Here is a 17431-nt window from a genome sequence, read left to right as displayed (position 1 = left end):
TTCACATTTCCTGTAACCAGTTACTTTTTGTTCTTTCACCATGTGTTTCCTGCCTCGTGATCAGACATATCCAATCATATATTCATGCTTTGTTAATAAGTACTTCAGTTTTACTTTCAATTCAAATTCAGTTCTTCTCTTTCCTCTTGATCTCGCACCGCAAGTTAAGCAATATAATTAAGTTGAGATCTCGTTCTGCGAAATCTTATTCGCAAATTAATGCGCTCGCACATAGCAAAAGGATATACAAATAATGTAGAGTACGACAGAGATAGAGATAAAGGACTTGTTGCGCTTAATCTCCACAGCAATCATTTTGATGGTTCAGACGGACATGTATATCCATGCGAAACTGTATTCCATTTTCGGTATAATCATGTTAAATTGATGGATATTTGTATTGGATATATGCTTGATCTCGACAACAAGGAACACATTGAAAATTAGAAGTTTTTTAATCACAGATTCTTTGTTTCGAAATTGTACGCTCATCTAAGCCTAAGATCACAATAATAATAATATTTATAATAATAAATTGTTTCCGCACATCAAAAGAAAAAATATCTAAAGTAAGTATATTTACAACGAGAAAAAAATGATTTGACACTGGGAGAGCAAAGTTAGTCAAAGAAGCCTGTTTTCAAGTGTCTCAAGCGGATGAGAATTGACTTTGGTAGTTGCTGACAATCAAAACAGGAAAAAAATACCGTTATCAAAAAATACAGAATTAATTAACTTTTTGTGTCAACATTTGGTCTCTTAACTATTAAACTAAGAGAGTAACTCACAATTGTCTATGATGTAAATATCAAGGAATTTATGACAAAAATCTTAAACTTGAAGTTTTGATTTGGTTCGAATGTTATTTACAAAGTTTGGAAAGTATACTAGTAAGCATTTTATCTTGTGCCTGATTTTAATTCTTGTAGAAAAATTGTCATATTTGTTCTTCAGTGACATTGCAGTTCTCTAATGAATAACACGCAATTTTCCGCTTGTTCATTAATTGGCTTATCCGTGTGCGGACGTGTTCATTCGATTCTGTCACTATTTAAAAACTTGCTGATCTATTAGATAATCGTTCACTTAGCGAGTTTTTATTATTTGCTCCATTTTTCGTTTTCTGAAATTGCTGCTTAAGTCGGACAGCTGCCTTGGTGTAACAGCTCTTATTTGTCCGGCAGAGTTTTATTTCTCCATCTCTTCTTAAATTCGAATGTTCTCAAATTGCTATTTGCCTCTTCTCAAGGCCAGATTTTCGGTAATTATTTCAGTTACCTGGCAGTGACCTTGAAACTATTAACTGAATTGCTACACATTGGACGTAAAAGGGTAAAAACAGACCGTAAGATTTAGAGGAAAAGACATTTTATATCAACCAATAAGAGAAGAGATTCAAATGAGACACGATGTCAAATACGGATGAGAGTACAGAGAGCGGGAAAAGTTTATTCATTGTCGAAACGGAGCATGGACAATAATAAAGCGTTTTTGACGTCAAAATTAAACATTGGTTTAGACTCTTTAGATTGATGCCCTAATTATTGCGCATGGTTGAAATGTCCAAGTTGATCAATTCGATTGCGTGTTCTAACTTTATTACGCAATGCATTTTCAAAATAATTTTTTTCTGCTTGCTTGTTATGCAAGTTTATATAAATTTTTAATGTTTTGCATGTTGAGGAACTATAATCACCTCAGGTGTATAGACACAATGGGTGTTCAAGTGCAAACCAGGAGGAGAACATGTATTTTGTACATCTATTGAAATCTATTTAAATTGAGCCCTAAATCTGTGCTATTACCGGTTAGGTATTATGCGTATTATGTGTATGAATGGGTGCAATTAGGGCTACCACGTGACCAACTATGGAGAAAGGGAGGAAAAGAAAGCGGGGAGCAACGCCATAGTGGATAGAGTGAAGGAGAAGTCATGGTCGGTGTATGATGAGAGGCAGAGGAGAGGGTACAGACCGGGGGGGGGGGGGGGGGGGGGTGGAGCAATTATGAGGTGAATGCCAAGTGCTTCGGGTGACAGGCCTCGCATCCTTTGCCACCGCTACTTTTTTTCAATCTGCTCTCTGCATGCCCAGAGGTGAATGTTCCAGTGCAGTTTATAAAACGGACAATAAGGTGGCTGCAGTTAGCGGGCATGGTTCTCGATTATTTCAATTTAAATTTTTTCTCATCTGATAATAAATACTGTTTCGACGCTACCGAAAATCATGAGATGTTTCAAACCGAATACACTATTATCAATTAACTTTTGTCAATAGAACTAACGGCGCATGCTTACAAAAGTAAGATCTATGGCCCTAATCGATGCCTAGACTACATGGATAGTTTAGAAATTCAAGGAGAAGAGTAAATATTGACTTTGAATACATGGTGCAGGAGCCTGATTAAAATATAGGCAAATTATATTCATGGGTCGAGCTTATTTGTTTTTATAGGCAAAGTTAAAGTCTTTTTCTGAGCTAAACAAAATTACTTTCCAATATCTGAATTGGTCCAAACTACTTTGTCATGAATTATCAGAATTCGATGCTATATCTTTTCACAAAGACCATTCATGACGGGTACTATAAAATAACTGAAATTAATGAACTGACGCCAGCGGGAAACGTTATAAGATATCATAGCTGAAATCATGCTTAGAAATTCATTTTTGTTGAGAATGTCTTCTGCCAATACGCCGCAAAGCGTACTCTTGGCCTTTTCCGCCAAATTGACATAATCGTGGACGAATGCGACAATACATCGTCACATTTGTCCAGAATTTATGTCACTAATTTCCACGGCCTCGATTTTATTAATAACGCTCTATGACATAGTTCACAAAGTAAATTTTGTTAATTATCATATCATGAGTACATTCGAACCAGCAATTTGCCTTTTTTAACCCGCAATTAGTAGAATGAATAACTTTTATTTAATTAATTGTCAATTTGGTTTTCTTTGATTATTGCTTAATTGGCACTTTGTAAGCAGTTTTAGTTCGGCGATATCTCAAAAGCAAATCGTGGACAAATGTGACGGATATTTCCAAAGATTCTCAATATTGAACTTAACTGTTTTCCATGATCAATTGCAACTGTAATTTAAAAACACGGGGTTCTGAAAAACCCCAGCAACATCAAAGCACGATGTAGAAGCTCTGACCAGATTATATGCAAAGAGGACCTTTTTGAGAAAACACTTGGTAAAAAAGTCAGAAGCTCTTTGACTCATTAACACAAAATAAACAGCAACAAAATATTCCAACTGTGAAAAATTTTCAAAAAAAAACAGCAAGGCGCCTAGAGTAAGCAGGACTACATTTAAAAATGCAGAATAATTTAACTGACGAGAAACAAGAAAGCGCAAAAGTTTTTAATTTTTTTTGTCAAACTCATTATTCTAAAAAATTTGATTGAGTATTTTTAAACATGCTTTTTGTGATTAAATTAGCAAAAATATTTTTGTCTCGAGGACGAAGTTTGTTTATTGCAAGGACAAAGCAATCTCATGAGAAGACAGTGATCAGCTGAGTTTCCATTCTTTTGTGCTTCATCTCATAGTTTCGACGACAATTTGGGCTGGTTCTACTTCTTTTCACCCCAATTCATTTAACCCCGCATATTTTAACCCCGTATCTTTAACCCTTCTATCATTTCACCCCTCTATCATTTCATACCCCCAATCAAGAGTCGACATTAAAGGCATATTTTGTCATTATAAATAGATAACTTAATCCCATGTTCGGTTTTGACAGTTCCATACCAAGTCCCACGGGCCGCTAAGGCATGACCATGGCCCACGAGGCATGGCCAAATTACTATATTGCTAATTAAATAGTCCTTATTTTACAAAAGATTAAGATCGGGATGAAATGAGGGGTTAAATGAAAGAGGGGTTAAATGATGGAGGCGTGAAGAAATCGGGGTTAAATAATAGGGGGTTAAATAAATAGTGGTGAAAAAACGGGACACCATTTGAGCTACCTTGATGTTATTTCCGTTTTATTGGTGAGTAAATTTTAACTTTGAAAACATTATTAGAAGTCAAACACGTTACTTATTTGAAAACATAATTAGGGAGCCGTATTTAAGCTAAGAGTACAGATATTAATAAAAATCAATGTATATATATATATATATATACAAATTGTCTGGAAGATTTGTCAACTTATAATGCCCAGGTTTAGCTCCGCAATCCTAGACAGCTCTGATCAGTTATTTCCCAGATTTTGCCCTCTTATCATATCATCGTGCGACCCAAAGTCCTCTGATCCGACCTTAGTGCAACTCAAAAAATTGTGCGACCATAGTGCGACCCAAAAAGAACTCTGATCAGAATATCGTACGACCCAAATAATTCGTGCGGCTCTGGTGCGACCCAAAATTTTGTGCGACTTTAGTGCGACCAACATTCCCTCTAATCAGACCATTCCTGAATACATGTTATAATCCGTTGTTATTTATTTAAATTATTCAATTCAAACCTATGCACTACTCAACTTAAAATTTAATAATTTAGTATATCTTGTTAAAGTTAGGGCAAGACAAACTGATAAAAATACTAACCGAAAGTCATTTTGAAGTGCCTGCAACTTTTCTTTTGAGTCATCAAAAACAGTGATAAATAACTGCTGTCAAATAAATATTGTCAGTTAATGCTCTGTGGTCAGATTTTGGGGCAACTTATGTCCAGACTTTGGTCTCAGATCAGACCGTAGTGCGACCATTGTCAAGACTTTAATGCGACCTATGATCAGACTATAGTGCCACTTTGCCCTCTGAGCAGACCGTACCGCGACCATTTTCCAGACCTTGTCCCAGACTTTGCCCTCTGATCAGACCGTAGTGCGACCATTGTCCAGACCATCGTGCGACCCAAACGTTTCCGAGACCATGTATTTTGGGTCGCACCACGCCACCAGCGTGCGACCCATATGGTGTGATCAGAGCAGTCTAGAGTCGCGCACCTAAACCTGGGTGATGTTCACTTCATGTTCAAAGAAACAAAAATGGTTGATAAGAAAGAAGCCTAAAACACTCAGGTTTGACGTATTAGGTACTTAGAGTATTGAAAACATGAATGAAGACAGGTTTTGCTATACTTTCCAAATAGGATCTGCTGATTTAAGTCAATAATTGCTTTTGGTGCTCTGTAATCATTGTTAGTTTTGCTTATTTAATTGTCAGCTTGAAAATGTCGAAAATCTTAGTACACAGAGCTGAGTTCAGTAAAATTCTCTTGCTCCTTTTATGTAAAGGTTTTCTTCAATAGGCCTTTAGAAACGTCTCGATTAGGCGATTGATATTGGGCTCACCACAAAAAGGGTGAGTGCATTACCAACCTTTAATTTTTTCCTCCCTTATAGAACGACACAATCACACAACCCTAAAAACAATAGCGAGTAGTGCATCTGCATGAGCGTAATTGATTTGTGACAATTGCTTGTCTCTGAATCAATGCATATATAGTGACTCTGACTATGAGCATTATTGACGAGAATAGCATTGCTTTGGCATATATGGACATTTTCCGTATGTTAGGGCTTACACTTAAGCAACACTTTAATGAATTAAAGTTATAGCAACATTAACCTCTTCATCGCTCGCGATTCTTCGAAGTACAATGCCAAGCAACTGAGGGCAAGTCAAAAAGTCATTTTATTTGAGAACTGGTAATATATCTGTGGTGGGGTCAAAATTAACGAAAGAAATCCCCAAAGTGTCCATCCCTTGCAACCTTGAAGCAAATTCTTCTCACTTATCAGCTCGATTGAAGAGTTGGTCTTTTAATTCTACCCTCTCATTATTTAAAACGTTTAATTTACATATTAAATTTCAGACCTACGTGAGCTCAAAATTGTTAGATGCACTGAATAAAGTCTAGAAACAAAAGTCAAAAATTGTATAGCATGAATAATTTAAAATAAAGTTCTGGGATGCCATAATTGTCCTATATGCAGTATTGATGAGCTTTAGAAATTTAAACTATACCATAGACTCGCGGTCGCAAAACTCGATTAGTTCTGGTTTCTCAGTCACGTACGAGAAATCGTTCATGGCTTCTTGGCACATCATAAGTTTTGCTATTGGTTGAACCGTTTCATCGCTCTGTGACCTCTTGCTGTTCGGACAAACTCCGGAATCTATGCTGTCGGTTGTAGCTTGCGCGACTAGTTTTAACTTGTTTTGGTTATAAACGTTTTCAGAGTAAGATCTGGAATTGTTGTTCAGAGAAGCGGGGGCGTTGGTGCTGAAGGCAACGCTTTCGGGTCCACTTTCAGTCGGAGTTTCGGTGTCGGATTGAGGTGTGAATTGTTCATGGCACCCGTTATAGTACTCGTGATTTGGAGACTCATTTCTTTGTCCAGTTCCACTTCGTAAAAATTGGTCGTCGTTGTTTTGTCGTGAACTTATGAACATGTAGTCAGACGTATCATGGTGATCAATCAATGGTCGACCACTATCATTCAGACCATAGCTATGGCCATCGCTATCCATACTTATGGGCACTTTATGATGTCCGTTGACTGGTATGGTCGTCACAGCTTGATTGTGCTGCTGATAGTTGTTGCTCTTTTTCCGCCTAATCAACGCGTAGATAGTTATAATCAGAATCATAACTACTAATATTACAACTAAACCACACGCAACAGCTATGATTGTCGTAAACGTATCAACTGATAATCTCTGCTGCCCGGTTCCCCTAACCCCTCCAGGTATTTGTATCCCGGCGTTGCCATTTGGGTTATAATTGTAGTTTTGGTCGTCAGTCGGAAGCGGGATCAAAACCTGTGTCCCACCCGGAGTCGATCCCTTGTCGGCGGGATCGGGATCGCGGGGTCGGGGAACGTAGGGGTTAACAACGGCGTTGCCAGGAGTTGAGTTTTCAGGAGTCCAGGGGTACTTTCGAGTGGTTCCTTGTGCGAGGTCAAATGATATCTGATCATAATTCTGAGTGGTGCTCTCGTTTCCGATCGAGTTGATTTTGGGAGAGATAGTGGGTGGGAATTGTGTAGACGTTTGCCATACTTGGTAAATGTTGTTTTGGTACAAACTGTCGTCGATTACAAGTTTGATGCTTAAGACGTCGTAGCCCACGTAGTTGTTGGCAATACATGCGTAGATGAGTTGAGAGTCGGATGTTTTAACATCATGTATTACCAGGGAACCATTAGGCAGTACGTAAAAGTGGTCGTCCTGAAATTCAAAAAAAACTTGTTTAAACGTATTTGTACTCTAATTTAAACATTTCTTCCTTTGGTTAAATGTGAATTGAGAATTAGTTCCAGTCGCTAAAAACCAGAAGGCACGAAAACAAGCCTAGTTTGGCGGGAAGTTTTTATATGTTGTTATGAATTGCGGGGAAAAATGCAAGATTCATCGGCAACCATTAAGAAAAAAGCAACATTCTTGTAACTCCTATCAAAATGAGCATGTTGGCGCCACTTCTTAACAACAGCAGCAAGAGCCATCAGACAGCATTATATAACTTTTGAAAAACTTAGAACTTCTCAAAATTCGAAAAAGTTCAGAGCTGAAAAAAAAATTACAAGTTGGGACTGAAAATCTTCACCCCCCCCCCGAATTTGGCCAGGAAACCCTGAGCAACCCGAGGTTCTATCACACGTTTAGCGTTGATATTAGCTATCCATGGACCCAACAAACGTTTTTGCATCATATCGAAAAGTGTGGCTATTAGCACTTATATAGTGCAAAAATGCATTTTTTTGATATTTTGTCATTTATTGTAAAATTTATAAAATTGTTAACTTCATAATCCTGTGGGTGTTTCTTCACGGTAAAAAGCCATAATAATTTGAGGCACTTAGTGTTTCGTATGTATCAGTCTGCCTTATGTCGACAAAATCAAAAAAAGCAGTAATTTGATTTTTACTATGTAAATATTGACCTAAATCATTTTACTGACAGTTTCGACGAGATTTTTATTAGTCAATCGAAACAAGTGGAGATCCAGGCTGTCACAAAACATGAGAACCAGTGAAGAGTAGGTTTTGGTGTGATTCTTGAGTAGACGCAACAGGAAAGTTGCAAGAGAACAAAAACCTCGATCATTCAAAACAATGAATGTTCTCGTGACAACTTGGTAGCATAAGGAAACATATCAATCATTTGCAGCATACAAACAAACAGCTTCAGTGCAAAATCTGATAATATCTGGTCGAAAAAAAATGGAAAAATGGCTTTCGTGCCAAAACTTTCAACAACTCTGCAAGAATTTTCAAGCCAACTCTTCATCTTGTAAATATACAAATAATTGTATCAGGACCGGGTTATCTCATGAAATTAGCATAACCACATTTTCAACGGTACCAGGTTGAAATCAAAGAAAGCGGCATCTTAAAACCTTAAGGGCAAAATAATTCAAAATCTAATAGCAGAAAACTGCATTTTTTAGTTCTCAAAAATATCTGTGTGTATGTGTGTGCGTGTGTGCGTGTGTTTGTATGTGTGTGTGTCTGTGTGTTTGTGTGTGAGTGTTGTGTGTTTGTTTGTTTGTTTGTGTCTCTCTGTGTGTTTGTCTGTGTTTCTGTGCTTTTGTGTGTGTGTGCGCGCATTTGTGTGTCTGTCTCCGTTTGTGTTTGTGGGTGTGATTGCATCCGTGTATTCTGTGTGTGTTTTTGCGCGTGTCTTTCTATGTGTGTTGCTTCTTTGTTTGTGTGTGTTAGTGTAAATGTGTGTGTGTGTGGTCAATTGTGTGTTTGTGTGTGTCTGTCTGTCTGCGTGTCTGTGTGTGTCTCTAACTGTGTGTGTGTGGGCGTTTGTGTGTGTGTGTGTGTGTGTGTGAGAGACTGCGTGCATGCGTGCGTGCGTGTGTGTACGTGTGCGACTGTCTCTCTTTGTGTGTTTGTTGTGAGTGTGTGGGTGATTGTCGATCGTTTAATTAATTTTCACTTTATTATTCTCCTTGAATCAAAAGCAACGACTTCTCTGAAAACTTCCTAGAGTTGAAAGATAAACCGAAGAACCGATGAGAGCAGACATCGAACGGAGTGATCGTTAATAAATATTACAAAGAAACCCTAAAACATTTGACAATATTTTGCACGAATCTTGCTTGATTTTACCGAACAGTTGACCTACCTTGTCTTGGATTTAAAAATGCGTTTCACAGGCCACATTTTCATCAAAGCTCAAAAATTTTTATTGTTAATTCCTAGGTTTTTGTTGAACTTCTCCTGAAAAGTCTTTGATCGTCTTTTGATTGAACTTTGACGCCCTTTAAAATTTTTTCAGCTATATTAATTATAGTTGAAGTCTCTTTTTCGTTAAACTGATAATTAAACCAAAAAATTAAATTAAAAAAAATTTGATTAAAGACTCACATATACCAAGATGCATAATGAAATTTAGGCAGTTGTGGCTGGTTTCGGCAATTTTATTAATCTCTTAAGCGGGTTTTGATCTATATCGTGAAATAAAAGTGAACTTTTGTCAGAGGTCTTTTTTGTATCTTTTTTAATTATAGTTTATAGACAATTTTCGGTCGGTCTCTCATTGAAACCAACCTACATTCGAAAGGGGGACTGTTCGTTGAGTTAGCAATTAATACCGTGGATATTTTCGCTTCGGATCACGCCTGGTAAGTTTTTTGGAGTAATTAATATATTTTAACTTGAGACAATTGCGCACATAATTTACGGATACTTACGGTTCAGGTAAAAAATAATTGAGACATCAAACATGTAGTTGTTAGGACATGTTTTCTTTTCATTTCGTTGTTTTTTAGTAGCAGGGAAGTTGATTGCTTATTTTCTCCATCATTTTTTCTTCTGTGCATTTGGGCAAGTTAGTTTGACTGGCTGCTATGTGTGTGTGTGGTGTATGCTAGATGAGTTTTGTGGCTATCTATTGATTTATTGGAAGTTAAAAAGCCTTCTGCGCAAAGCAGACAAAATTAATATGCGCAAGTAATTTTTATATTTCCCCCTCGTAAGAAAACCAATTTCCTTTTCCTTACCACTGCAGGAAACTTTCTGATTAATTAGCAAACAAAGGGAATATTTTCTCAGATAGCTTTTCATTTCTATATCGCTATTGTAGCCCCGATCTCTATTCCTCTATAGCTAATATGAGCAGAATTATTATGCGTCGGACCAAAGATAAAACTTCAAAGATTGAATTTATAATTTGTTCAAAGCCCTCTCAAAACTTTCCAAGGCCAAATGTTTTCTTTCAAAGTACTTCCCAATTATAAAAGCATTTAGACGCACGAAAGATGAATCATTCATTTCAAAATTGCATGTAAAATATGTAATAGATAAATGAACCCACCCCCCTCCTCCTTCTACCCCCCCCCCCCACACACACACACACACAGACACACATGTGAAATGTTCTGTAAGTGAAGGGTTATTTTAGCCGGGACAACTGCTGACAGTGTCGAGTACTAGAGCACATGGAAATAGATGGCATTATTGCATATGCAAATTGCATCATTGCAAATTCATAACAAATTGTCAAGATTAATCGATAACGGTATTTTTAGCGAAGAAAGGAATTTTTACCACCATGTGCGTTCTGACTTTTCAAGTTATTCTGAACTCACTGTTCGTGTTGAAAAGGCGGTAATGTGATTATGATCGATTAGAATGTATTTTATTGTTCCGACCCCACTTGTGGGGGGGGGGGGGGGGGGGGGAGGAACTGTATACTCAAATGGGTTTTTTTGTTCAGTCAACTTTGGCCGATCGATATTTTCATCGTAGAGAAATATGAGTGGTACCATTAAAAAGCTCGTCCAGTGTAGAATTCAAAATTAAAAAGATTTTTTCGATATCCGTATTTTTCGACGAGTTATCGAGGTTTAAAGTTTTGTGTGAACATGTGATATTTTGTTCACTTTTAGCATGATTTTGTTCAATTTAGCGTAATTTTTGTTCAAATTCAGGCTTTTCTATTAAAAAAATTTTTACAAAATTACATTTCATGCTACAAAAAGAAATAATTTTGTGTTACCAATAGATCAATAAAAAGGCTAGTTCTGGTCTCGTGGGGGAAGAGTACTATAAAAAAACTCGAATTCAATTTGAGAGCTGTTTTTTTAGAAAATTTTTCCTATTTATGATTGTTTTTTAGTCACTTAGAGACTTGTCATTTTCTTATCGAGGTTGCGTTAATGACAAACTTCATTTAAAGTCAAATGATACCCAATGAAAGAAATATCGTTTTTCAGGCTAGCTCATGTCTTTTTGTCTTTTTGAGATTTTACTTAATTTTGGGAGTCCTATTGCACAAACTTGCCAACTAAAACTTCATTTGGCTTTCTTGTGTGCAATAGGTAAACCTATATAGCGCTATGGGCTCTCAAGACTTTAAAAAACTTTTCAAATTTTTTTTATGATTAATCGATATTAAATTAATTTTTATGAATAGTAAGTCAGTCTCAGTAATGAGAGGAACCCCTTCCTTTTTACTGCAACCAAAATTAATCTGGTAGGCGGTTTTATGTGCTAACGAACGGTTTTTTTTACTTCGATAACACGAGTTTTAGTAATTTAAAAAAAATGATTGTTTTTTTTTGTAATTTCGTTTCCTTTTGAAAACTTATCTCATTGTCTTCGTATTGGCAGTTCCCATTGGCTGAAAAAAAGACGTCCGAAGGATCATAGATAAAGTTTTCAGAGAAAGGATTATGGTATAAATGGCTTCGACACTTTCTTCTCAAATTTCTGCTGCACTTTTTTGGTTTTTGACAGTTTTTGTTGTTGTTTTCAAAATCATAGGACTTAGTGTGGTGTCCTATTGATAACATGTTGATGACAAACAACCATGTCTTCCCATCAAGGAAAAGATTAAGTTATTTTTTTACTTCCGTTGAAAGCTCTTGAATTTAATGGCTGCTAAGACTTTAAAATAATTTTTCAGAATTTTTTGGGACATTTTCCAATCTTAAACTAATTTTTATGAACTGTAAGTCAATCTCAGTAATAACAGGACCTCCATTTTTGCAATTGAAATTGAAATGAATCTGGCTAATGGTTTTTATCTTCTAACTATTGGTTTTATGACTTCGCTGCCACGAGTTAGCCTAATATTGAGCTACATTAGCCTAATATTGATAGTTCTCAGTGGCTTAAAAAAAGCATTCAATGGGTCATAGATAAAGTTTTTAGAGAAAATTTTGTGGTTTAAATGGCTTCTTCACTTTCTTGCACTTTTCTGCTGAATTTTTGAATTTTTGGTTTTTGCCCGCTTTTGTTGTTTTTATAATCATAAGACCTATTTTGATGTCCTACTGATGACATATGAAAAACAGACATCCTTTTCTCCTTATTGAGTCATAAATTATCGTAATTATTGATTTCAGTTGAGAGCTATTGAATTTAATGGCTGTTAAGACATTTTAAAAATAATCTTTTTTGGACACTAACCATTATGAAACTTATTTTCATGAACTGTGAGTCAGTCTCAGTAATGACAGGACCCCATTCTTTTTCGTTTCAATTGAAACAATGTGGTAGGCGGTTTATCGGCCAACTAATTGTTTTACGACTTCGTGGCCTTGAGTTCTCATAATTTCAATAAAAAAATTCCGATTTTCTTTTCTAATTTTGGTTCCTTTGAAATTTTATCTCGTTATCCCAATATTGATAGTTCTCAGTGGCTTAAAAAAGGCATTCAATGGGTCATAGGTAAAATTTTTAGAAAAAATTTGCGGTTTAAATGGCTTATTCACTTTCTTGCACTTTTCTGCTGAATTTTTGAATTTTTGGTTTTTGCCTGCTTTTGTTGTTTTCATAATCATAAGACCTATTTTGATGTCCTATTGAAGACATAAGAAAAACAAACATCCTTGTCTCCTTTTTGAGGCACAACTTTCCGTATTTATTGATTTCAGTTGAGAGCTATTGAACTTAACGGCTGTTAAGACATTTTAAAAAAAATCTTTTTTGGACACTAACCATTATGAAACTTATTTTCATGAAATGTGAGTCAGTCTCAGTAATGACAGGATCCCATTCCTTTTCGTTGCAATTGAAACAATGTGGTAAGCGGTTTATCGGGCAACGAATCGTTTTACGATTTCGATGCCTTGAGTTCTCATAATTTCAAAAAAAAATTCGGATTCTCTTTTCTAATTTTGGTTCCTTTGAAATTTTATCTCGTTATCCCAATATTGATAGTTCTCTTTGGCTTATAGGGATATAGGGCTTATGGCAAAAATTTAATGGACCATAGATTCAGTTTTCAGAGAAACTCATATGGTTAAAATTGCTTCGACACTTCCTTCTCGCACTTTTCTACGGAATTTTTGGTTTTTTCATGTCTTTGTTGTTGTTATCATAATCATAAGACTTATTGTGATGTTCTTTTGATGACTTATGATTGAAAAACATCCTTGTTTTCTCAATGAGGCATAAATTAGCTGGTTTTTATCTTCCGTTGAAAGCTATTGAATTTAACGTTGTTGATATAACGTGTTTTCAAAAATATTTCGTGTTTTTTTTATATTTGTTCATAATTGTTGATTTTTTGAGTCATATGGTTAAAAAAAAGAAGAACCCCATTGCTGCTAAGCAGTTATATGCGATTAGCATATTGGCTTCAACATATTGTTATTGCCTTCAACACTTTTCTCGCTCAAATTTTTTTGAATTTGCTATTCTTGCCATTTAATTCTTCAAGTAGTCGTAAAATGCTGACAGGTCTCATAGGCTTCTAACAGATGATTGAATGAATGATGCTGTTCAATGTACTTAATTTTCAGCGAATAGTTTCAAATTTTACGATATTATTCGTTCTCAATCATTTTTGATACTTTTTGTTCTTTTCGTCAGCTTGTAATTTAATCTAATCATTGAGAGGTTCCATCCAATTTCTTGTTATTCAAAAAGTATTTCTTCATTGATGTCACGTCATAGCTCATGCTTTGTTTGTTGGACAATATGCGTTTTCATAAAATTTTGTGAGTGGTCAATATTTGTGTTTCTTTTTCTCTTCTTTTATCACATTCGCTGAAAAAACTTTGTTTTTGCTTATTTTGGTGTTTGTTTTTCCCGTAGTCTTTTTACTGACAGATCTTGTGTGGGCTTTATTGAGGCATGGTATTTTTCAATTCAATTAGTAGTTCGGTTTTGTAACGAATTTCTAAAAATCAAACTTCTATTTTTAATTATCACATAGTTAGGTTAACGATTAAGTCAAAAATATAGATGATCTCGGGTCGGAACATCATGTGCGAACGCACATTAACGAGCATCCTTGTTTGTAAAATATCCAAATGAAAGTTGGCGCTTTGAAGATTGAAGATGGCGCTTTCATAATCGTTAAATGTTAATTTGACAATAAGCTACCCTGAGCAATTATCACCTAATGAGCGGGATGGAAATACAAAATTCAAAATGATCTGCCCAAAAATTTTGTACTATATTTTAATTTACAAAATTCATACCACGTCATTTAAGATTTCTTTAGAATCATACGAAAATCCTAAATGATTTTGTTGGTTTCATAATATGATCGTACTGAGAAATCGAGTATGGTCAGTATGAAATCATATTTGATCCTTGAATGAAACCAAAGAATAAGAAAATTCACTTGAGCGAAGATCGGACAAATTGTATGACAGTTTAGTAGCAAAACCTCTTTTTTTTCTACGATTCCTTATCTTAAGCACTTTTTCAAAGTAATTGTTAATTACCTGTTTTGAGACAATTGAATTAGATGAAAGATTCATTCTCCACCCAATTTCAGCTCAGCTTCAACCCGTCACCAACCCATGAAAATCAAGAAAAATAAAATTGAGAAAGTTTTGAAATCAAAAAGAAGATGGAAGAGGGAAGGACTTCTTTGCTGATGTCTTAGATTAACAATTTTCTGATGACTTTTTTTGCTGTTTTCTTTTGTTGGTGCCCAATATATATGTACACTCAAATATTGCGATGTTTTGAATTTTTTCCGAGCCCATTAGGACTCCAAGACGGTTTGCGTGTGCTTTTTTTGCTCTAGGAAGTACTTGAAAAATGGTTATCTTGTAAGATTCTGGCAGACAAAACGGGCTATCTTGTAAAATTCTGGCAGAATGAATGGTTATCTTGCATGATAACCATTCGAACTCGACTGGGGTACTGATGAGGAGGAAAAAGAACTGTGAACGGCTGAGTTTGTCTTTTATTCAGAAACGCCAATGAACACAAAATTGCCAACTTTTTTAAATCCAGATCAGATGATTATTTTTATAAGATATTGGAACTCTTATAAGAACACAAATGCTCAAGCTTACTAGATGTTATTTCGTGAGGTTATACAATTTGAAGCTTATTTTGCCAGAACTTTACCGGCTAATTTCTGTCAAGCTCTAAATTTAATCGTACTTAATGTGAACCAAACAAAATGGGACATCTGCTGGTTGATAACAGTTTTGTTTTTTTTCTCACTTAATTTTGTGTTTGTTACTGCTTAATTCAGGAAAATGGAAAAAAAATCATGTTTTCACGAAAAATATGGCATGTTTCTGGGATATGTTGCTGTCTAATTCGACAATTTTCACTCAATCACTTTTTCCAAAAATTTTATTTTCATTATTACTTTCAAATAAATTTATCTGGGTCACGCTCACTCTAAAAAAAATTTTAAAAAATGACTTTTGCTTATGTTTGCTTCTAGATTACAAATATTCTTTCGATTGAAAAAACTTAATTTAAATCTAAATTGATTTTCAATTGTTGTCACGCTGATAAAACTTGTTGTCACGTTGAGTCAGAAGGTGATCCTGTCCATACTAGTTTTATATTTTCATTTTATTTGGAAAATCAAGACAAAAAAATTGTTTCTTTTTTTGCATGAAGCTTCAAGATAATAATTTAACGTCTATTAAAGTTTGTTTGTTTGAGGTTCTCGTCATTGCCAATTTTTGTCTTGATTCCTGGTTTCACCAACTCACTCCAGGTTGTTTACAAACAAAAATTTCTATGTCACAAGATTTATCAAGATCTTGTCAAGTTACGCAAGAGAATTTTTTGACATGTCTTGATAAGATCTTGTCAAGATTTTATCAAGGTGTTCCAAGAAATAATTGTCTATCAAGATCTTGCTAAGATGTTTCAAGTTTTGCGAGAGTTAACATGATCTTGCAATCTTGCATGACAAGGCAAGGTGCATCAAGTTTCGTTTCACTGGGAAGAGTGTCAGAATTTTTTTTGAAAGGCGTTTGAAATGAATGCAAAATGACTGGTTAGAGATGTGCGCATTTATTTTCGATAATGAAATTAACTTCAACTAATTGGTGAATATCAACTGTTAACGATTGATTGTTTTTCGCAGCTAATTGTGCTACAGAGAAAAATTTAAAAAAGCCTGAAATATAGCTGGCACGGCTAAAACTTTCTTTCTTTATAGCGGCACTTTATAAATATTCTTATATTAAATTTGGGTGAAAAATTTTCAATTTTTGAAATGAAAGCGCACTGCAAAACCTCATGCAAAACTTAATTGCGGACAATCTGTTAGTTTAGAATGTTGAAAAAACCAGAATCATTGCATATATAATTCACCCTATCAGAAATAATTTTATTTCTGTGCGTTGGCTCATGTTTCTTGTTAATGTAATTGACAGTTAGATCCAACATTTTGTAGGAATTTCTTTTAAAAAATCTATTTTACCAATGAGAAGTAGAGGCATAAACTAATTATTTAATTCAGATCTTCTAATGGACGAATTTCCATTTTCTTGACTTAGATTTTTGAAATGACTTCCAAAGCCTTGTGGGGATGGTAAATTGCCGTGAAATTGTATGGCCTCGCATCAACTTCCGAATTAAACTAAAATTATTTAATTTTTGGGGCTCGGACTTTCCATAGCCCTACACTTTCGAGCATGGTATTTTCATATGACGCAGATTTGATTAATTATAGTTAGTCACTCTCGGTTTGTATGTGGGCGTGCAGGTATGTGTGTGTGTTCGTATATATATATATATATATATATATATATATATATATATATATCTATATAATATATATATATATATATATATATATACATATGTGTGTGTGCGTGTGTGTGTGTGTGTATATGCCGGTACGTGTGTGCGTGCCTGCGTCTATGTGTGTGTGCATGTGTGTGTGTGTGTTCGTGTATATATATATATATATATATATATATATATATATATATATATATAAGGGCTCGGACTTTCCATAGCCCTACACTTTCGAGCATGGTATCTTCATATGCCGCAGATTTGATTAATTATAGTTAGTTACTCTCAGTTTGTATGTGGGCGTGCGTGTATGTGTGTGTGTGTGTTCGTGCATATATGCATATATATATATATATATATTTATATTATATATATATATATATATATATATATATATATATATATAAATATATATATATATATATATATATATGTGGGTGTGTGTGTATGTGTGTGCGGGTACGTGTGTGCGTGCCTGCGTCTATGTGT

At 35.1% G+C, this 17431-nt stretch overlaps 1 protein-coding gene across 1 annotated transcript in view; it reads right to left on the bottom strand.

Moving 5' to 3' along the window:
* Nucleotides 1-5814: 5814 nt before the first annotated feature.
* LOC142344656 (uncharacterized) overlaps nucleotides 5815-17431 on the bottom strand; it is a 75461-nt gene continuing 63844 nt past the window's right edge. Inside the window, exon 2 of the mRNA XM_075396481.1 lies at nucleotides 5815-7196. Coding sequence (XP_075252596.1) covers nucleotides 5985-7196 — 1212 coding nt within the window. The 3' untranslated portion in view covers nucleotides 5815-5984. The remainder of the gene's footprint in view (nucleotides 7197-17431) is intronic.

Source organism: Convolutriloba macropyga, chromosome 8, assembly GCF_964194025.1.
Source record: "Convolutriloba macropyga chromosome 8, txConMacr16.3, whole genome shotgun sequence".
Classification (NCBI taxonomy): Eukaryota; Metazoa; Xenacoelomorpha; order Acoela; family Convolutidae; genus Convolutriloba; species Convolutriloba macropyga.
Note: the sequence above shows the minus strand (reverse complement) of the source record. Positions and strands in the feature narration are given on the sequence as shown.